General features: G+C 55.6%; 1 protein-coding gene across 15 annotated transcripts; it reads left to right on the forward strand.

Moving 5' to 3' along the window:
* The first annotated feature begins 18 nt into the window (after positions 1-18).
* Positions 19-18,779, forward strand: ZNF444 (zinc finger protein 444). 15 transcript variants are annotated; one of them, XM_015125122.3, is made up of 6 exons: positions 890-904; positions 1,352-1,462; positions 5,408-5,579; positions 6,051-6,369; positions 16,541-16,649; positions 17,504-18,779. In XM_015125122.3, the coding sequence occupies exons 4-6, from the start codon at positions 6,073-6,075 to the stop codon at positions 18,070-18,072; spliced, it is 975 nt and encodes a 324-aa protein (XP_014980608.2). In that variant the 5' UTR covers positions 890-904; positions 1,352-1,462; positions 5,408-5,579; positions 6,051-6,072; the 3' UTR covers positions 18,073-18,779. The 15 variants fall into 15 exon arrangements, with proteins under 15 accessions (XP_077836052.1, XP_014980609.2, XP_014980606.2 ...); XM_077979926.1 differs by lacking the exons at positions 890-904; positions 1,352-1,462 and adding an exon at positions 19-196 and having other exon boundaries at positions 17,507-18,779; XM_015125123.3 differs by lacking the exons at positions 890-904; positions 1,352-1,462 and adding an exon at positions 42-196.
* The last annotated feature ends 2,848 nt before the right edge of the window (positions 18,780-21,627 follow it).

The following is a 21,627-nucleotide window of genomic DNA, read 5'->3' on the forward strand; positions in this document are numbered from 1 at the left end:
CATGCCCAGGGCCCGCGCGCAGACTACTGGGAAGCCTCCTCGTGCATTCTGGGAAATGTATTCCAAAGCCTGACGCGCTCAGAGAGCCCGCGACACTTGCGCCGTCAAGGCCCAATAGGCCGCAGACGACGCTTTCGTGCATCTTGGGAAATGTAGTTCCAGTGTTGGGGAAGACGCCAGGCGGTGACAAACAAGGGTGAGCGGGTCCCCACGGCGAGGGCCAATGGGCAGCTGCCTTTGCCGCGATGCTTCCTGGGAGTTGTAGTTCGGCTTGAAGCCGGGGCCACATGGGGAGTTGTTGGGCGGAACGAGCGACTCGGAGTATGGGATTGGGGGAGGGGGACGGGGGGGGGGTGTTTGGCGCAAAGCCTGCTGGGGCATGGAGTCCCAGTGAGCTTTGTACGCATGTGCGGGGAGGTGATGGGGCTTGGGGGGCATCGCCTGAGAGAGTGAGGTGAGCTAGGGGGAAAGGAGGGAGGGATCGGAGGGGGCGGTTGGACGAAGGAGGGACCAGCGGTTGGACGGGAAGGGGGGCGCCGGGGCCCTCAGGAGGGAGAAATGGAAGAGATGGGAGACTTGCGGGGAGGGGAGGAGAAGGGGGCTGAGTGATGGGGGAGGGGTTGGGAGCGAGAACTAGAGGGGGAGGGACTTGGAGAGGGGGAGGGGTGGATAGTGGGAGGGGGGTCGTGGATCCTCGAGGTCCTGAAAGCGGGAGAGAGAAACTGAGGGAGAGGACGGGGGAGGGGCGGGACGGGGGAGGGACAGATGGGGGAGGGAAGGGGGAGGGACAGGTAGGGAAAGGGAAGGGGACCCAAGCAGGGGTGGGCTGTGAGATGAAAGCTGAGTGGGAAGCTGGACCCTACAAAGGAGTCTGGGGGCGCCGGGACCGGACCCCTTCGGAAAGGTTTGCGGGAAGGGGCTTCCGGGGACGATGGTTATTGTCGTAACGTAGATACAGTGCAGGTGGCTCTTTTTGTGCGCTGCTTCTACAAGTGCAACTTTTACAGAGTTGTGAGATTCCTGAAGATAACTCGTTGAGGAGCATCTGCCTTTTTAGCTTGTTGCAAGGCATTATTACCTTCGGTAATATGTGTAAAGTGCTTAGAAACTGTTTATTGTCATCTGAAGTTGACCCCCGCCACCTCTACCCCAGTCAGGATGAGTCACCCTCCTCTATATCCATCTTAATGCCTATTGCAATGTATACTTAGTATTTTAATCTGTGTGCGTGTTCACAGCAGTGTCCCCTGGGCACCTTGCAGGAAACCTTCGACAAAGTAACCCTAAGTCTGACTGGACACTTACTAGCCAGGTGTGGTTCTCAGCATTTTTGTTTTCCATCACTTTACAGTCAGCGAAATGGAGATACAGTGTATTACAAAAGGTGCCTTGTACCTTGTCCAAGGACACAGAACTGGTAGGAGGCAGAGCTGGAATTTGCCCCAGAGCCTTTGTGCTGTAGGTAAATATTTGTCCAGTGGGCTAGCGGCTCCCAACCAGGAGTGGTTTTGTCCCCCAGGGGACATGTGGCAATGTCTGGAGACTTTTATTTGTTTTTCCAACCTTGGAAGTGCTGCTGGCATCTCATGAAAAGAGGCAGAGATGCTGGTAGACATTGTGTGTTGCACAGGATAGCCTCCCACAACACAAGTGCCATTAATGTCGAGGTTGGGAAACTCTGGAGTAGACAAACCGGTCTTTGTCGAGCACCTACTCTTTGCAGGCTGCTTCTAACTCCTGCTCCCAGCAGCCTCTTGAGAGGAGGGAGCTATTGTTAGCCCTGTGTCACAGGTGGAGAAATGAAGCACAGAGAGGGCAAGTCACACGTCCACAGTCACACTGCTGATGAGTGGCAGAGCTGGAAGTTGAAGCCAGGCAGCCAAGCTCCACAGCCTCTTAGCCATGATATTAGCCCAGCATTCGTGGGTGCTGGCGCCAGGGTACTGGGTGGAACTGGTGTGGACTCTGGAGTCACATCTGGGTCCCATTTGTGGCTCCTTCACTCTCCGAGCATCTCCCTATGGTATAAGGGGACCCCTCTCCCCAGCTCACAGGTCTGTTGGGAAGGTTGGGTGGGGCAGGATAAGACAATAGCCACTCAGTGGCTGTCTTCGAGGCATCCAGGCTGCCTGGCTCAGGGCTGGACTGTGCTTTGTGGACACAGACAGCTAGGCAGCAGGGTTACAGCTGTTGAATGCACATAGCACAGGGCGCTTATTGGATGGTAGGGTGGATTTACATGGTGGGATGCCCTTACTTAACAGCATGTGCTTTCTTGGGTGCAGGCCCTCTGCTGGGTGGCCCCAGGAACCCAGAGAAGAGTTGGACTTGGTCACTGCCCCAAAGAGCTCACTTTCTGGACAGCCCAGGGCGTAGTGACCTGTGATCACCTCTGAGATTGCAAACAGGGTCAGCCTGATGGCCTGTGGCCTTGCCCTCTGGCAGAAATTCCTTCTTAGTCCCAGAAGGGATCTTTTTTATGGCAGAGCAGGCCTCTGTGTGGCTTTTGAGACTTGCATCTGGCCTGGGTCTTCCAATAAGCCTTTCTGCCTGCTCCCGGGTTCATCAGTCCTTAAACTGATGGGTGGGTGGGGTGGGAGGTGATGCTGTGGCCTGTCTGTGGAGCCAGACAGATGTGGATGTGTGAGTCCAGGCTCTGCCACATGTTAACTGAGTGACTTTGGATAAGATAGCTCCCCTTGCTCCATCTGCAACTTGGGGGTAGTAACACCAACCTCATGGGATTGATCAGCCTGTAAAGTTTGAGTGCTAGCCAGAATGCTGGGGTTGAAATGCGTAGTCTTTTGCCCGCATGGAGCTTGAATTGTAGTGAAGAAAGTCAGCACACAGGTATCGTAACACTAGATCTTGTTAAATGCTAAAAGAAAACTAATAAGGGTGACATGTTAGCAATTGGGGGAAGGGCATGTGGGTGCAGCATTGGAGGGGGTGATCTGGGGAGGCTCTCCAAGGGGGGAATAATTGCATTGAGGCCTCCGTCATGAGGAGTCAGGTAAGCAAAGATAAGGGGGAAAGGAGTGATCCAGGGGGAGGCAGCAGCAGGTGCAGAGGCCCTGTGGTGGGCACTGGCCTTCAGACTGAGAAGATAGAAAGTGAGCCAGACTGGGCACAGTGGCTCACTCCTGTCATCCCAGCACTTTGAGAGGCCGAGTTGGGAGGATCACTTGAATCCAGGAGTTTGAGATCAGCCTGGGCAATATAGTGAGACCCTGTCTCTACAAAAAATACAAAAATTAGCTGGGTGTGTTGGTGCCTGCCTGTGGTCCCAGCTACTCAGGAGGCTGAGCCAGGAGGATGGCTTGAGCCCGGGAGGTCAGGGCTGCAATGAGCTGAGAAGTCACACCACCACACTCCAGCCTGGGCGACAGAGAGAGACCCTGTCTTAAAAAAAAAAAAAAGAAAAGGGGAGCCATTGTGACTGGAGGACAGAGAATCCAGGAGTGGGCAGAGATGAGAAAGTAGGGCCAGGCTGCATGGTCTCATGGCCATGGTAAGGAATTTGGGTTTTGAGCATCACAGGAAGAAGTTGGAGGGTGTTGAGCAAGGAAGTGACAGGGATTTACAGTGAAAAAGTTTTTGTGATCACTGTGGAGTGATTTGACTCTAGGTGGCGAGAGCAGGCAGACACTGGGGTCTTGTGGCAGGCGTCCCAGCAATGACATGACGTTTGTGGTTAGTGACATGGCGGTCAGGAGCCCAGGCTTTGGTTGTATCAGGAGGAAAACGGTCTGAACCCAGACTTCCTCTCAGACCCCACTGGCTAGAAGCAGATGATGTGCCCACCCGCTTCCTTGTGGTCAAGGGGACTTTGCTGTAGTTCCTCATGATACAGGTCAAGCTGCCGTAATGAAGAGACCCCAAGTACAGGGCCCCAGATAGCATAGAACTGATTCTTTTCTCCCGTAATACTCCAGAGGTGTTCTGGGGCGGGCTGGCGCCTGAGCCCCATGGGGTCATCAGGGTCCCTTCTGTCCTGATCTTCCAGTGTCCTTGAGGTCAGGGGCCCGCAATCTTTTCCTGTAAAGAGCCAGCGAATAACTATCTTGGGCTCTGTGGACAGCCTTGCAGGCTCCCCAGGCCCTGTCACAGCCACTCAGTAGCTCCAAGGTGGCCGTGGACAGTGCATGAGCAAGTGGGCACGGATGTGTGCCACTGAGACTTAAGTGAAACAGGCTGCAGGCCACATTTGGCCCACCAGCTCGGAGACCACTGTTTCTCAAATGTTTTGAAGTCAGGACTCCTTTCTACCTTCAAAATTACTGAAGACCCTAACATGCTTTTATTGATGGGAGTCATATCTATTGTTATATATCACAGTAGAAACTGAAATAGAAAATTTTAAAGTATTTATTAATGCATTTAAAAATGGCAATCACGGCCGGGCGTGGTGGCTCATGCCTGTAATCCCAGCACTTTTGGAGGCCAAGGCAGGTGGATCACTTGAGGTCAGGAGTTTGAGACCAGCCTAGCCAACCTGGCGAAACCCCGTTTCTACTAAAAATACAAAAATTATCCGGGCATGGTAACGTGCGTCTATAATCCCAGCTACTCGGGAGGCTGAGGCAGGAGAATCACTTGACCCCGGGAGGCAGATTGCAGTAAGCCGAGATCGCACCACTGCACTCCAGCCTGGGCAACAGAGTGAGACTCCATCTCAAAACAAAAATTTAAAAAAAAAACAGAGACAGGAGAGCTCACTGCCTTTCTCTGCTCTCCGCCACCGGAGGACACCAAAGGAGGCCGTCCGCAGCCTGGAAGAGATGCTCACCAGAACCCGTCAGTGTCAGTACTGACACCCAGATCGCAAATTCGCAGCAGAAGGGACTGGGACAGGCTGTCATAGAGGAGCTCCATGGACTGAACTGCTTAAACACGAGCTTATTTCTCAGTTCTGGGGGCGGGAAGCTCAGAATGCCATCATGGTCAGTTCCTGGTGAGGGCCTCTGCCAGGCTGCAGGCGGCCTCCTTGCTGTGTGCTCCTGTTGGCAGAGATGGACAGAGTCCCAGTGTTCCTTCCTCTTACAAGGCCACAGTCCTCTTAGGCCCAGCCCTTGTGACCTCAGTTAACCTTCATTACCAGCTAAAAGCTCCATCTCCAAATACGGTCACACTGGGGTGAGAGCTTCCAAGGGACCCTGACGACCCCATGGGGCTCAGGCGCCAGCCCGCCCCAGAACACCTCTGGAGTATTACGGGAGAAAAGAATTTTGGGGGACAAATTCCGGCCACAGCAGTTAGCTGGGGTGGCTTCTGAGTAGGCTGCCAAGCGTCTCCTACCAGGGTAGGGTGCACTGTCCCACAAGTCCAGTGAGGGTGGTGCTGATGGTGACCCACTACTGCCAGGCCTGCTGCAAGCTCTTCCTGTGTTTTCTGGTTGAATCCTCAGGACAGGCTGTGGGAGGAGCTGCAGGACTGAGGCACAGAGGCCCAGGGCCCACGGAGGGGCCCAGCCTTGACTTGGCTCCCTGGGATCCCAGGACTGCACGCCCTTTCCGCACCACCTGAGTGAGCGCCGCCCCCTCACAGAGACCTTTTTGCCCCTGGGCCAGGCAGGGCAGGTGAGTGCTTTATCTTACAGGGGAAACCGAGGCACAGAGGCCGGGCCTATCCTGGGTACGTGGGCGGCTCAGAAGCGCGGGTCCCAGGCTGGGTGCCATGGCTCACGCCTGTAATCCCAGCACTTTGGGAGGCCGAGGTGGGCGGATCACCTGAGGTCAGGAGTTCGAGACCAGCCTGGCCAACATGGCGAAACCCCATCTCTACTAAAAATACAAAAATTAGCCAGGCGTGGTGGCGGGTGCCTGTAATTCCAGCTACTTGGGAGGCTAAGGGAGGAAAATTGCCTGAACCCGGGAGCCGAGGTTGCAGTGAGCCGAGATCCGCCACTGCACTTCAGCCTGGGGGAAAGAGCGAAACTCCGTTTCAAAATAATAAAAAGTGAAAAAAAGGAGCGTGGGTCCCAGTGTGAGTCTGGGCACCGTGGGCAGGGGTCTCGGCGGGCGGGGGTCTCACTGGCCTGTTCCCTGCAGGCGCTGCGGTCCAGGAGGCCCCATGGAGGTGGCGGTGCCCGTGAAGCAGGAGGCTGAGGGCCTGGCGCTGGACTCCCCGTGGCACCGCTTCCGCCGCTTCCACCTGGGCGACGCGCCGGGCCCGCGCGAGGCCCTGGGGCTGCTCCGCGCCCTGTGCCGGGACTGGCTGCGGCCCGAGGTGCACACCAAGGAGCAGATGCTGGAGCTGCTGGTGCTGGAGCAGTTCCTGAGCGCGCTGCCCGCCGACACGCAGGCCTGGGTGTGCAGCCGGCAGCCGCAGAGCGGCGAGGAGGCGGTGGCCCTGCTGGAGGAGCTCTGGGTGAGCCTGGCGGGGCTGCAAGCGGGGAAGGGAGCGGGGAGGGCAGCCGGGAAGCCACCAGGAAGCCCACGGAGGAGCACCGCTGAACCCCTGACAACCAGTGTGCCTCACGGTGGGGAGGCTGCGGCACAGCGTGGAGGGCCAGTCCACGTGGGGCGCCTCCGTCCCAACACCAGCTGCAAGTCAGGAGGGCCCCAGGACCCTGGCATACTTGCGAGTTCTCTAGAAGGACTCACAGCCGTGTTCACGGTCACGGCTTATCACGGAGAAGGATGCGCTGGAAGCAGCTGGGAAGAGGGCCAGGAAGGCTCCAGGGAGCGCAGTCACCAGCTGCCCTCTCCCCGCACTCCGCCCGCACGCAGGGAGCGTTGCCAGCCAGGGACGCTCCTCAAACGCTGGTGTCCCGGGTTCTCACTGGGGACTTCTCCCTGCTCTGTTGGCTGACCTCAGCCTCCAGCCCCCCGAAAGTCAAGGATACCCCGGCCCAAACTCCCCCTCAAATCCATCTTGCTGTTGGGCTGGCCTGAGGCCCCCGGCAGGCAGACCTTCCTCATGCGGGACGTTCCAAGGGCTCGGAGATGACTTCCCGGGGTGGAGGGCAAAGCCAGGCCTCTCTCTGGGCAGGTTTGGTTGCTTGACCGCACAGCAGGCAAGGGCCGACTCACGTTCTGGGTGAAGGCTTGGTGCACAGCCACACCCATCCACTCACGTCACCTGGGGCCGACGCTGGCCACCGTGAGGTGCACAGCCACACCCATCCACTCACGTCACCTGGGGCCGACGCTGGCCACCGTGAGGTGCACAGCCACACCCATCCACTCACGTCACCTGGGGCTGACGCTGGCCACCGTGAGGTGCACAGCCACACCCATCCACTCACGTCACCTGGGGCTGACGCTGGCCACTGTGAGGTGCACAGCCACACCCATCCACTCACGTCACCTGGGGCTGACGCTGGCCACCGTGAGGTGCACAGCCACACCCATCCACTCACGTCACCTAGGGCCGACGCTGGCCACCATGAGGACCACAGAGGGCCCGAGGAGCTGGAAACATTGACTGCCTGGCGCCGTTGGGGAAGCTGCCAGCCTGGCTTAGAGTCCTGTCCCGGGGGGGATGTGTTATGTGAGCCGCAGATGCCATCTTAAGTGTTCTAGTCACCACATTTAAAAAAGGTGAATTTACTTCATGGACCCCAATGTATTCAAAATACCGTCCTTTCAGTAGTGGCACTCTCCCTTGGCTGGTGGCTGCTGTGTGGGGCCTTGGTGATAGCGGCAGGCAGCCGCGCACAGACCTCTGAGAAGAGTGGTCCAGGCCGCGGGAGCAGCCAGTGCAACGGCCCTGAGTGAGGGGGTGTTTGCGCGAGGCCTGAGTCCCCAGTGGCAGGAGGGTGAAGAGTCAGAGTGGCCGGGTGTTCCTCATAAGTGCGTGCTGAGTGCCTGCTGGGTGCTGGGATGTAGCAGCAGAGAGGTGGCATCTCAGTGAGGCAAAGCAAGCAAAGCCTTCAGTCCACGGCAGCTGGGCGTCCTTCCTTTCTTCCAGAGGGAGCAGCTCCTGTCAAGGCTGCCAGTGGCCTCGTCCATCTCCCTTCTCAAGCAGCCTGACCAGCCCCCAAACACTCCCCCCTCTTATTGTCTGGGATACAGCTCACCCCTCCTCTGCTCCCACCTCCTGGCACCTCTGTGCCGGCTCTGGCTTCTCTATCCTCACCCTCCTTCTGGGTCATTGTTCCCAAAAGTAGGTTGTAACAAATCGCAGACCCAGCAGCTTACAAATCACACAAGTCTGTTACGGTTCTGGAGGTCAGAAGCCCAAAATGGTTTGGTCTCATGGCCCAAAATCGAGGTGTCTGCAGAACCACGTCCCTTCTCAAGGCTCCAAAATCAAGGTGTCGTCTGCAGAGCCACGTCTCTTCTCAAAGCTCTACGAGAGAATCCGTTTTGGGCCTTTTCCAGCACCTGGAGGCTGCCCGCATTCCTTGGCTCATGGCCCTTCCTCCGTCCTCAGAGTGCTGCACTCCGACCTCTGCTTCCATCCCCCATCACTCCTCTGACCTTGACCCCCTTAGGTCCCATGGTCACTTCTTTTATTTATTTATTTATTTATTTTACTTTAAGTTCTGGGATACATGTGCTGAACATGCAGGTTTGTTACATGTGCCATGAAGGTTTGCTGCACGTACCAACCAGTCATCTAGGTTTTAAGCCCCACATGCCTTAGGTGTTTGTCTTAATACTGTCTCTCTCCTTCCCCCATCCCCCAACAGGCCCCGGTGTGTGATATTCCCCTCCCCGTGGCCATGCGTTCTCATTGTTCAGCTCCCACTTCTGAATGAGAGCATGTGGTGTTTGGTTTTCTGTTCCTGTGTTAGTTTGCTGAGGATGACGGCTTCTAGTTCATCCATGTCCCTGCAAAGGACATGAACTCATTCCTTTTCATGGCTGCATAGTATTCCATGGTGTACTGTGGTCATGTCTAGGATGCCTGTGATGACAGTGGGCCCATCAGGATAGTTCAGGAGAGTTTCCCCATGTCAGTGCTTAACTCCCTCCCGTCTGCAGAGTCCCTGTTGCCCTGAGACATCGGGTGACAGGTTCTGGGGATCAGACCATGTACGTCTTTGGGGCCATTCTTCTGTCTGCCATAGAGGTGAGGTAAATGCAAGGTGAAGTGGGAGTGGAATAGAACTAACATGGAATCCGTTAGCCTCGGGGTTGCGCCCTATCCAGTTTCCATGACTCCTCAGAACAGGACGTGGCACATGGGTGCTGTCTAGGTAGATTTCAGCCACTGTTACTACTCTGAGCTCTTGCCATCTGTTTCATTGGCATTAAAATGTTCTTTTAGGAAAAGATGGTAAAAGTAGGTGGTGGTTATTGTTGCTTTTAATGTATATATCTTGCAAAATAAAAAAAAAAATCTTCCATTCAGGGATGCAGTGAGAGTTCTATTGGTTCAGTGAATCTAAAAGTTCGGCAATCGCTGGGCTCCAGGGCCATCAGGACTGTCCCGCACTCTGCTCGCTCCGAGGCAAACCTCTCACTGTGGCTCTGGGCTGTCTTTAGCGTCTCTCTTGTATTTGTTACTCTCGTTTTAATGAGAGCAGATCTCAGGCTCGGAGCCTTCTTCTATCAGTGTCCACGTGGACTGGAGTAACACTGCTGTGAGTGATTGAATTGCCCATGACCTCTCTCTCTGGCACAGGATACTGGCTTTCCATTTCCGGCAACGATACAACGTGGTCTTAAGTCAGTGTTATTTTAGTTTTAGGTAAAAGTAAAGAAGAGCAATAAGAGCCCAGGCAATAGCCATTGCAGCCGATGGTGGTGTAGAGACAGCTGACATCTGGGGGCGCTGCTGTGGATTGGGGTTTCTCGGCATCTGGTCTGTGGGTCCCCGCCTGTCCTCAAGAGTTTTCACTGACGCGTTGCACGATGAGAAAGAGAGGACAGCCGAGGAGAGGCTCCTGTGCTGGTAGAATGTGGTAGAACTCACCCGGTAGCTTTTAAAAAATACTGTCGGCCGGCCACAGTGGCTCATGCCTGTCATCCCAGCACTTTGGGAGGCCAAGGTGGGCGGATCACCTGAGGTCAGGAGTTCAAGACTAGCGTGGCCAACATGGCGAAACTGCGTCTCTACTAAAAATATGAAAATTATCTGGGCGTGGTGGCACATGCCTGTAATCCCAAATACTCACGAGGCTGAGGCCGGAGAATCGCTCGAACCCAGGAGCTGGAGATTGCAGTGAGCCAAGGTTGCACCACTGCACTCCAGTCTAGGAGACAGAGTGAGACTCTGTCTCAAAAAAATATACTGTTGCCAGGATTTTACTTTCAGATTTGAAGTTATGGTTGTGAGGTGAGTGGGGCTTCAGATTCAGTAATTTTTTAACTGAATGTCTCCATTCTCCTGTTGAAGGACATTTGGGTTGATTCCAGTTTGTTTGTTTTAATAGAACTGGTTTACATCTCTGAATACGTTTCTGTTTGAACACACATTTTCATTTATCTAGGGTAAGCGCCCAGGAGTGTGGTTGCTGGGTCATGTGACGTCTTAGTCTGTTTGGGCTGCTGGCTGAAAACAAAGGGAATGTATTTCTCACAGTTCTGTAGGCTGGAGAGTTTGAGATCAAGGCCGACTCCGTGTTTGGTGAGGGCCTCTTGCTGGTTCACAGATAGTGCCTTCCTGCTGTGTCCTCACATGGCAGAAGGGGTGAGGGGATTTCTTTGGGGTCTTTCTTAGAAGGGCACTAATCCCATTCATGAGGGCTCCCCCTTCATGACCCAATCGCCTCCCAAAGACCCCATGTAATCTCATTATCTTCAGGGTTAGGATTTCAACATAAGAATTTGAGAGGCATACAAACATGTGGTCTGCAGCAAAGTCTTCCGGCCACTTTCAGACTGGGTGGTTTTCTTGCCCTTGAGATTCGTTCACGTTATTCTGAATGCATCCTTTGCCAACTGTTAGACTTTCACATTTTTTTAAAAAGTGCCTCATGACCTGTGTGAGCCACCGGGGTTGGGAACCACCAATGAGAGAGCCCATCGGCCGGGCGCGGTGGCTCAAGCCTGTAATCCCAGCACTTTGGGAGGCCGAGACGGGCAGATCACGAGGTCAGGAGATGGAGACCATCCTGACTAACGTGGTGAAACCCCGTCTCTACTAAAAAAAAAAACACACAAAAAACTAGCCGGGCGAGGTGGCGGGCGCCTGTAGTCCCAGCTACTCCGGGAGGCTGAGGCAGGAGAATGGCATAAACCCGGGAGGCGGAGCTTGCTGTGAGCTGAGATCCGGCCACTGCACTCCAGCCTGGGCGACAGAGAGAGACTCCGTCTCAAAAAAAAAAAAAAAAAAAAAAGAGCGAGCCCATCATCCAGGAGGGGGCAGACTCTTCCATTCGGGGGAGAACAGGGGACATTTGGGAATCACGGGCTCCATGGTTCTAAGGACTGTTCCATCTCCTCAGAGTCTAGGGGACTTAGAGAAACCCCCTCCTGGCTACGTTGGCTTGTGGAGTTCGCTTATGATTTTTTTATGGTATGTCCAGCCCCAGCTGGAGTGTAGTCTCATGTAGCATCATGTGGATTGGGGCCTTGTCTTGTTCAGCGATGTGTCCCTGGAGCTCAGGATGGTGCTGGGCACATAGTAGGTGCTACTAAAATACTCATTGAGGGAGTGGCTACCCCTTCCCAGCCTCCTCTTCTCCTGCTCTGGAGGGAATGGCTAACCCTTCCCAGCCTCCTCTTCTCCTGCTTTGAAATACAGGGTTTGACAGGAAGACCAGGATATGGTCGCCTTCCTCACTTCTGTGGAGAGAGAATCTGATCTGCCCAGAAAGATGGAATGAGCTGGCTGTAGTCACTCAGCATCTGGCCTCAGGCACACAATAGGGAAAGGGGATAGTTTGAGACGGATGGGGGCAGGGCGTCTGCCAAGCAGGGAAATGCAGAGAAAAGCCAGTGGGGTAGGCCTGGGAGGCGGGGAGAGGCAGCTGCAGCCAGTACCCGGTTAGCTTGACAGGAAATGCCCCAGTCAGCCTGCGTCTCAGGTCAGAGTTGTAGGGGAGGCCGTGGGGCTCCAGAGGCAGCCAGGAGCACAGGAAAATAGCACAGGGTAGCTGTTCAATGTTAAAGCCAAACTTAGCAGATTTGCAGAGGACAGGTTGATAATCAAACCCCAAACTCAATATTTGAAAAGAATGGCAGAATAGCGCAAACCTTCAGCAAGTTGACTAGGGAGAAAACAAGAAACAGCACAAACACTGATGGTGGAAGCAAAGCCGGGGATGGAGCGGATTTGACAGCTCTTGAGAACACCATGTTCAGCGTGCACAATGCATTCGAAGTCCTAGATGAAATGGACAGTTTTCTAGGAAAACATAAATCACCAGCATATGCTCATGACGTAGTGGCAGATGTGAGAGTCTGGAAACCAGAGAGGGGGAAATCAAAAGGTGATGAAAGACCTTCGCATATAGAAGGCACTGGGTTCCAGTACTTTATGTGTAAGTTCTGCCAGGCCTCCAAGGAACTGATCATTCTCATCTGTTCTTTTTTTGGGGGTGGAGCCTCACTCTTGTCACCCAGGCTAGAGTGCAGTGGCGTGGTCTCGGCTCACTGCAACCTCCACCTCCCAGGCTCAAGCACTTCTCCTGCTTCAGCATCCTGCGTAGCTGGGATTACAGGCGTGTGTCACCACGCCCGGCTAATTTTTTTTGTATTTTTAGGAGAGACGGGGTTTCCCCATGTTGGCCAGGCTGGTCTTGAACTCCTGCCCTTATGATCCGCCTACCTCGGCCTCCCAAAGTGCTGGGATTACAGGCGTGAGCCACCATGCCAGCTTCATCTTCTCATCTTTCACACAAACTTCCAGAACACAGGGAAGGTGTTCCCCAGCTCATTGGCAAGGCTGCCACCCCCACCCCCACCCCACCCCCAACCACCTAACAGGACAAGGACAGCACAGGAAAAGGTTGCAGCCAGTCTCATGGGATCCTCAACAGAACATGGGCAGCTTGATCCTGCAGTGGGTGGACAGGCTGATGTGCTGGGGCAGGTGGAGCTTAGCCCAGATACACGAGGATGCTCCATCCTTAGGAAGTCTGTCAGTTAAAGTACACAGACTTCAAAGCTGGATATGAGTCCTGCCTCCACCTTTCCAAGCTGGGTGACCTTGGACGCGTGTCTGGGACTCTCAGAACCTTGGCTTCCTCAGCTGCAATTTTGGAATCTGGATTCCTGAGCCCTCCAGGGATGGATGTAAGGGGGGCTCCATCAGGCAGTGTGTTCCTAGCCGTGCCATATTGGCTCCGTCAGTCACACACAGGGTCACAGCTTATTACAGAGAAAGGACACAGATGACAACCAGCCAAGGAAATAGATGCGTGGAACGGGTGGAGGAAGGCTCTGTGCTCGGAGCTTCCAGCTGTCCTCCCGCTGTGGAGTGTGGACAGCGCTAACTCCTCTCGGCAACAACGTGTGACAGCATGCAGGGGAGCTGCTGGCCAGGGACGCTCCCCCGAGCCCGGCGCCCTGGGTGTCGATTGGGGTTGCGTGTGTGGATATGCTGACCTTCTCCTCCAGCCCTGGCAGAGGCAGAGCTGATGCACATGGCCCAGATCCCCAACCCTGAGTCACACTGTTGGCTCAGCCCACCCAGGTGGTCCAGTGCCCCAGGTGAGCAGACTCTGCCATCAGGCAGTGTGTTCGGGGGGCGTAGACATGACCCTCCCTGGAGCCGAGGGCAGAGGCCAGACCTCTCTGGACAAGGCTGATCCTCACTGCACAGCAGCGGCGTCTCGTCCGGTCTCCACGCAGCCCCGCAGGGTCCGTCCCGGGTCCTGGAGTCATCTCAGGGAAGGGAAGCAGCTTGCCCGAGGTGACAGAGCTGGTTCAGGGGCAGGGGGATCTGTGGAAAAAACACACTTGAAGTATCTTTTTCTATTCTCAGCATCAGTGACCACAGAAGACGTCTGTGACCAAATGTTGGAGGGGGCGTCCCCTCACATACTGTACAAGCAATCAGCTCTGCAGCAGACGCAAGCAGGGTGTCCTCTAATGCATTTCCAACACGGTCTCCCTGGAGACAGCGCCAGATCCCACAGGTTGAGGGCTCACGCCCCAAGACTGGCCCCCCATTTCTGATGCCAGTCATAAGCCCCAGGTTATTTCATCTGTGCTTCCAACTGACGGGCTGAAAGTCGGGCTCCCACAGCCGCTCCTCCGGTTCGGTTAATGTGCTAGCGTGCCCACAGAACCAGGGAGACATGTTTACCGGTTTATCACAAAGGAGATTTTAACAGATACCGGCGAACAGCCAGATGGAGAGCCACGTACGTGAGGTCTGGAAGGGTTCCGAGCGCAGGAGCCTCTGTCCCTGTGGACTTGGGGTGCACCATCCTCCCGGCATGAGGGTGAGGTCTGGTTTACTTTGCTGTCCGCCTCCGCGTGTTCAGCTCTCTGGAAGCTCCCTGAACCCTGTCCTTTGGGCCTTTTATGGAGACTTGGTTAAGAGGCATAATTGAAGCATGGACAGCCATGTAGAAATGTGATTAGATAAAACGGGTGTGATCTAATCCGAGTAGACTGAGCAGGGAAACCTCACAAGGCCTGTGTGTTCAGACCCTTCTTGGCCTCCCTGTTCAGCCTTCTTTCCTCCAGGGTAGGGGCAGGACCCCTTCTGAAGGGGGGCGTTATGGCCACAATCAGATAAATTAGGTCAGAAAATTTTTTTATGGCCAGAGGTGGGGGAAGATTGAAGTATAGTTTTAGTTTTTAAGGCCCGCCTTGCGGAGAAAGAAGAGCAGGTGAAAGTGGGGCAGAAGGTCAGGGAGAGACTTTCAGAGGCCTAAAACTTCCCAGCGTTAGAACAAGACTGTAACAAGGGCTATGGGAGTCATGAGCCAGGAGCCATAGACAGAACCCAATGTCTACATATCACAAAATCACAGGGAGGACTAGGAGCCTGGGGCTGCTCCGTGCTCCCCTCCTTCTGTGTGCCTGGCCCCGCAAGGGGCACCTGTCCCCACGTGGGTGTGCCCTGGATGTCTCTTCCTGTGGATGATGCCTGGCCAGCATCCCCTGTCTCTGGGACCGCAAACCGGGAAGTTCCCAGAGGAATGGGTAGATCTCAGGCTTTTCTGTGCCCAAGATCTCTGGGAGAACCCCCGGCTGGCATGGCTTCCCGGGCTCCACTCTCAGGTGTGTCGACCCCGGTGCCCTTGAGCTGAGGCCAGGACAGCACCCCTGCCCGGCCTCTGCCTGTGGCCGACAACACACAAGGGTCATGGGAGCCCCCCCAAGGGCCAAGGAGCTGGAGGGTGGTCCAGGGTGGTGCTCTGGGCCTGGGTGAGACTGTGCTGTTCTGACTCTCCGATGGGGCCCCGAGCCCATCACGGTGCCATAGCCAGGTTGGGAGGCACCCAGGATCTAGTCAGCCTTGTGCCAAGCCCCTGTCCCATGCCTCAGCCGCCTGAGTCACTGGGATTACAGTCATGAGCCACCACGCCCATGCTCCTGTATCTTGACCCCTTCTTTAGGAAACGTTTTCTTGTCTGTCAGAGTGAGGGCAGATGGTTTGCCCCTGCTGGTTTTTTTGTTTTTTGTTTTTTTGAGACAGAGTCTCACTCTGTTGCCCAGGCTGGAGTGCAGTGGCGTGATCTCGGCTCACTGCAACCTCTGCCTCCCGGGTTCAAGTGATTCTCCTGCCTCAGCGTCCCGAGTAGTTGTGATTACAGGTGCATGGCACCACGCCCAGCTAATTTTTTGTATCTTTAGTAGAGAGGATTTTACCATGTTGGCCAGGCTGGTCTCGAACTCCTCACCTCGTGATCTGCCCGCCTCAGCCTCCCAAAGTGCTGGGATTACAGGCTTGAGCCACCACTCCCGGCCTAGGCACTGCTAATTTTCACACCAAGGATTGCTTTATGATCCAGGTACTCCTGTGGCCAAAAAGATTTGAAACAGGGAAAAGGTGTGATGCGTGGCTTAGCTGTCACTGGCACCAGAAGAATTGCCATCCCCTTCCCTTGGGGACGTGGTTTTGAGGAATGATGTAGTAGGGCAAAGAAACCACAACCAGAGTTGGACTGAAAGTTTTTAAATTTTTGGTCCTCCTGGCTGGCGCCATCCTGCTTGGCAGCTGTTCTGCCGTTTCACGCCGAGAAAAGTCGTTTCTGAACTTAGTTTATGTTTTTCCCAAGTTAAAAGCTTATGTATTCTGCATTTTGCTAAGGAGCTAGCACTTTATCCAAAGGGCAGGAAGAAGCTGGTCTGAGACAGGTATATTAGTTATTTCTTGCTTCCTGACAAGTCACCCCAAACTTGGGTGTAAAACAGTAACATCTGTCAGCTCAGAAAGCCTCTGTGGATCAGGAGTCTGCAAGTGGCTTAGACACGCGGACCTGGCCCAGGGTCTCCTGTGAGGTCACAGTGCAGTGTTGGCCGGGCTGTCATTTGAAGGTTGGCTCCCTGTCAGGGGGTTGGCAGGAGGCCTTGGTTCCTCACCTGTGGGCCTCTCCATGGGGTAGCTTCAGTGTCCCCCAGCATGACTGTGGCTTCCCCCCAGCAGGGATGGGATTCCACAGCTGGTTGACGGTGGTGGGGAGAGGGAGAAATAGAGGCCGTCACTCAGGTGTCTGAGTTCAAAACATGTGCTCTCATTTCAGGGGCCAGCAACCTCCCCTGATGGGTCGTCAGCAACAAGGGCGCCTCAGGACGTGACGCAGGGCCCTGGGGCCACAGCTGGAAAGGAGGACAGCGGGATGGTTCCCTTAGGTGAGCCACTGGCCTCCCTGGTTCTCCCTGCCAGCCCCCAGCACCGGGGATGGGGGTGTTCAGTGAACGATCCTGGCACCAGGATAAGGGCAGACCTGGATCCCAGCCCTTGAGGAGCCCCAGGGTTCGGACCCAAGGGGCGGGCATTGTGGGTGCAGTGGGCCTTGGGGTTGGAGGTCCACCCATCCATCCATCATGCACCCATCTAGCCATCATCCACCCTCCACCTATCCATTTCTTTATCATATACCCACCCATTCACCCATCCATCCCTCTGTCATTCAACCAGGCATCCATCCATCCTTCACCTGTTCCCCCTCACACCAATCCCACCATCCTTCTGTCATCTATCCATCATCACCCATTTATCCATCACCCACCCATCCATCCATCTACTCATCTACCCATGCACCCACCGATCCATCATCTGGACGTTCATCCACCCACACATTCATCATCTACCCATCCATCACCCATCCATCCATCTACTTACCCACGCACCCACCCATCCATCGTCTGGACATTCATCCACCCACGCATTCTTCATCTACCCATCCATCGGCTGTACATCCATCATCCGTCTATTCGTCCACCCATCATCCACCCACACATTCTTCATCTACCCATCCATCATCCAGCCAGCCAGCCATCAACTATTAAGTATGGGGCATTGACTGTATGCCAGGCACTACTAGGTACGGGGGACACAGGCATGAATAAGAAGCCCACATCGCAGCCCTCTTCCCACCCCAATGGTTTCTGCTCTAAGCGTTCCCTCCCTGCCTCCACCCCAGCCTGTGCTGTGCCTGCCCCGCCCTGGTGCAGACCCAGAGGCTGACTGTTTCTTTTCCCAGCAGGCACCGCCCCTGGGGCTGAGGGGCCGGCGCCTGGGGACTCCCAGGCTGTGCGCCCCTACAAGCAGGAGCCCAGCAGCCCCCCGCTGGCGCCTGGCCTGCCCGCCTTCCTGGCGGCCCCGGGCACCACGTCCTGCCCCGAGTGCGGCAAGACGTCCCTGAAACCAGCTCACCTGCTGCGCCACCGGCAGAGCCACTCGGGTGAGAAGCCGCACGCCTGCCCGGAGTGCGGGAAGGCCTTTCGGCGCAAGGAGCACCTGCGGCGCCACCGCGACACGCACCCCGGCAGCCCCGGGCCCGCGCTCCGCCCTCTGCCCGCCCGTGAGAAGCCCCACGCGTGCTGCGAGTGTGGCAAGACCTTCTACTGGCGCGAGCACCTGGTGCGCCACCGCAAGACGCACTCGGGAGCGCGGCCCTTTGCCTGCTGGGAGTGCGGCAAGGGCTTCGGGCGCCGCGAGCACGTGCTGCGCCACCAGCGCATCCACGGCAGGGCAGCCGCCAGCACGCAGGGGACGGCCGCCCCGGGCCCCGGTGGTGGGGGCCCCTTCCCGCCCTGGCCCTTGGGTTAGCCGCCGCCCGGCCCGCGGCGCCTCCCGCCCTTGGTGCTGCCCCCTGGGCCGTCCCTCCTCTCTCCCAGTGCCACTTGGCCTCTTCCCCTCCTCCTCCTTCCCTCCCGCCCACCCTCCTCCACCGCCGCCTCCCTTGTCTGAACTTCCCAACGCCTTCCTCTCTATTCCTTTCCAACTCCTTTTCCCCCAGATTTCACTTTCCTGCTCAGGTCTCACCTCAGCCCCTCTTCTCCCTGATTTCTCGGCCTCTCTCGCTGTGTGAAGGGGCCTCTTCCTAATGTCTCCGCCTTCCCCCACCTTCTCTTTCCTTCGGCCCAGCCTCCCTCACCCTCCTCCATTCCTCTCTCCCCGCCCTTTTCCTGCCTGAAAAGCAGAGGTGAGGACCTGGGACCCCTGAGGGGCAGGCGAGGAAGAGCTCAGGAGCAGCCACAGGCCAGGCCCCCTTGATGAAGCGGAGGCTGAAGGAAAGGAGTCTGGGTCTTGTCCCTAGGAATTCTCTTCCCACAGGACAGATTGGGGGGGCAGCGAGAGGCAGCGGCTGATGGCTCTGACAAGTTGAACCCAGGGCGTTGCTGTGGGCTCCTTGATCTCGCTGCCCCCGTGACCCAAAGGCATGGGATGGACAGAGATGCCTGCTCCCATGAAGCTGGTTGGGGATGGCAGTTCACCAGCATCCAGAGAGTAATAAAGTCACTGTGTGTAGACCCGGAGTCTGTGCTCTGTCTGGACTGTGTCTGGAGCAGCTTCCTGGGGTCTGCTGTCTTGGTTCCCACTGCAGACTCTCTCGGCATGAGAGAAGCTCTGGGAGTCTGGGCACAGCCGTGGGAAGCAGTGCAGGAAATGTATCCTCAGGAGGGCTGTCTCTACCTCCATCCTATGGAGGCAGGGATGAGGCTCCTGGAAGGGACCTGCCGAACACCACACTGAGTTGGGTTCACGTCTGAGCCCTTCAGCTTCCTGGCTGGGGACCTACCTGTTGGTCATACCCTCTGAGCATGAGTTCCACATCCGTGAGTGATGATAATGGCACCTACCTCCCTTGCTAAGGCCACTGTTTCGCTGGGGTCCTGGGTGTCAGTGTCGGTAGGTCTCGGGTGGCCTGTTCTGCCACCTGAGGAATCCTGTCATCTTTAGTTGGAGCCGTTGACCAAGGAGGATGTTCCATATGGAGGACAGGCTTTGGCCAGCTCCATCTTAACAGGGTGCCTCCTCTTGTCAGCTCAGCGAGCAACCCCAGTTCCTTCTCTCCAGGGAGGAAATCTCCAGCCTCTGCAGGTGGATGAAAGGCAGTTGTCAGACTTTGGAAAGGAGGATGAGAGCACTGGTCTGACCACTCCCCTGCCACTCAGTCTTGGGGCTGGCTTCACCCTGGTCCTTTTGGTTTCTGCGTGCCCAGCGCCTGAGCCTGGCAGGGGTTCTGTGTCAAACCCTCCATGGTCACTGCCTTGTGTCCGAGCCCCCCACGATCACTGCCTTGTGCTCTGCTTCAGCTTCTGGCTCAGAGTCAAGCGCTGGGGCATGTACAGCCCAAGCTGGGCTGCAAGGGCATCTGGGAACACAAGTCACCTGGACAGTCCAGGGCACATCACTGGAGCCTAGGTCTGCCTTCCAGACTCAGTGCAGGGAAGGGTTTAGGTGCCAGGCTGCCCAGGAAGGGCAAGTGACCACAGGCCTCAGCACCTACCTCCTAAAACAGGACTAGTAGTAATGCCCCTCCTGGAAAGGGCCTGATTTTGAAAAGGCTGGGTGCAGTGGCTCACGCTGTAATCCCAGCACTTTGGGAGGGTAAGGCGGGCGGATCACTTGAGCTCAGGAGTTCAAGACCAGCCTGGCCAACACGTTGAAACCCTGACTCTACTAAAAATACAAAAATTAGCCAGACATGATGGTGGACACCTGGAATCCCAGCTACTTGGGAGGGTGAGGTGGGAGGATCACTTGAACCCGGGAGGCGGAGGTTGCAGTGAGCTGAGATCGCACCACTGCCCTACTCCAGCCTGGGCAACACAGCGAGACTTCATCTCAAAAGGAAAATAAAGTAACGAATGCAGAACACTTACAGGAACTTGGTGTGTGACCTCAGCGGGTTGGTTTCACACTGAGAGGTGCGTGTTAAGGATGTTACCATGCCCATTGTGCGGGGGAGAAGATGGGCTGGGAGTGTAGCAGGACGAGCCACAGACAAAACTCCTCAGACACCGGATTAAAGAAGGAAGAGGTTCTTTATTTGGCCAGGAGTGTCGGCAGACTCGTATCTTAAGAGCCGAGCTCCCCAGAAAAGAAATTCTTGGCCTTTTTAAAGGCTTACAACTTTGAGGGGTCCACATGAAAGGGTCATGATAAATTGAGCAAGCTTGGGAAACGCGACTGGGGGCTACGTGCATCAGCTAACAGAACAAAAAGTTTTACAATACTTTTTTCATACAGGGTCTGGGATTTACAGATAACACAAGTAGTTTAGGCCAGGGGTTGATGTTATTATTATTACTTTTTTTTTTTTTTTTTTTAACTCCTAGGGCTGGGTGGTGGTGCCAAGGTTGTCTATTTATCTTACTTTTGTTCCTTTCTCTCTTTCCTCCTGTCTTGTGAACTAGGCAAGGTCAGGGGAGGAGGGCAGCAGGAGTAGTAGTGGTGTCTTTCCTTAGGAGAAGCTGCAGACCTTCAGGAAGCGACTGGGAGGCATGAGAGGGAGTGAGAGGTGGTGTCAGGCCAGGGTCTGAGGACGGGATTCTGATAACAGCAAACACAGAGTGCGTGTGCTGGGCCAGACCTTTTTAAAGTCCAGTTTGTTTATCATCATAACCAACCGAAGAGTCATGCTCTGTTGTTACCCCATGGTACAGATGGGGAAACTGAGGCACCAAAAGAGTAAAGGACTGGGCCACGTCTGTGGATCTCATCCCAGGGGTCTGGGCTCACAGGATTCACTCCAGCTCCTAACAGCACAGCTGCTGCTTCTGCCCATTCAGGCTCCATCTCTTCTCTTCTGAACCGGCCCCCCCCCCCCGGCCCGGGACTTCTGTGTCCCTTTGGGGACCCCTCCAACCAACACACCAACACACCGTGTCTGGTCTTGGGGGGGAAGTCAGCCAGGCTGTCCTGTCCCGCTCTTTGCCTTTGTGTCACTCATGATGGACAGTCCTGGATGGATTGGAGGGAGCTGGAAGAGCACCCCTGAAAAGGACTAGGAACAAGGCGAGACCAGACAGATGGAGATCTGACTCCCACACACTGCCGCGCCCACACCGGCTAAGCCTGGGGGAGCTTTGATTTGACAACCGATGATAGGCGGTGCCTTCCTCCAAGACTGAATAACAGGGTGGAGGATGATTCCCCCAGGCAGGAGGGAAATTCTGGAAGGCTGAAACAAAACTTGAATATTCTCTGCGTGAGCAACAGGAAACTTTCCAGAGAGACAACCTGGCAGTCCTTCCTCAGAGTGCGCGGTACTTCTTCAGACTGCGCGGTACCTCCTCAGACTGAGCAGTCCTTCCTCAGAGTGGCGGTCCTTCCTCAGAGTGATGGTCCTTCCTCAGACTACGCGGTCCTTCCTTA

Source organism: Macaca mulatta, chromosome 19 (genome assembly GCF_049350105.2).
Source record: "Macaca mulatta isolate MMU2019108-1 chromosome 19, T2T-MMU8v2.0, whole genome shotgun sequence".
Lineage (NCBI taxonomy): Eukaryota > Metazoa > Chordata > Mammalia > Primates > Cercopithecidae > Macaca > Macaca mulatta.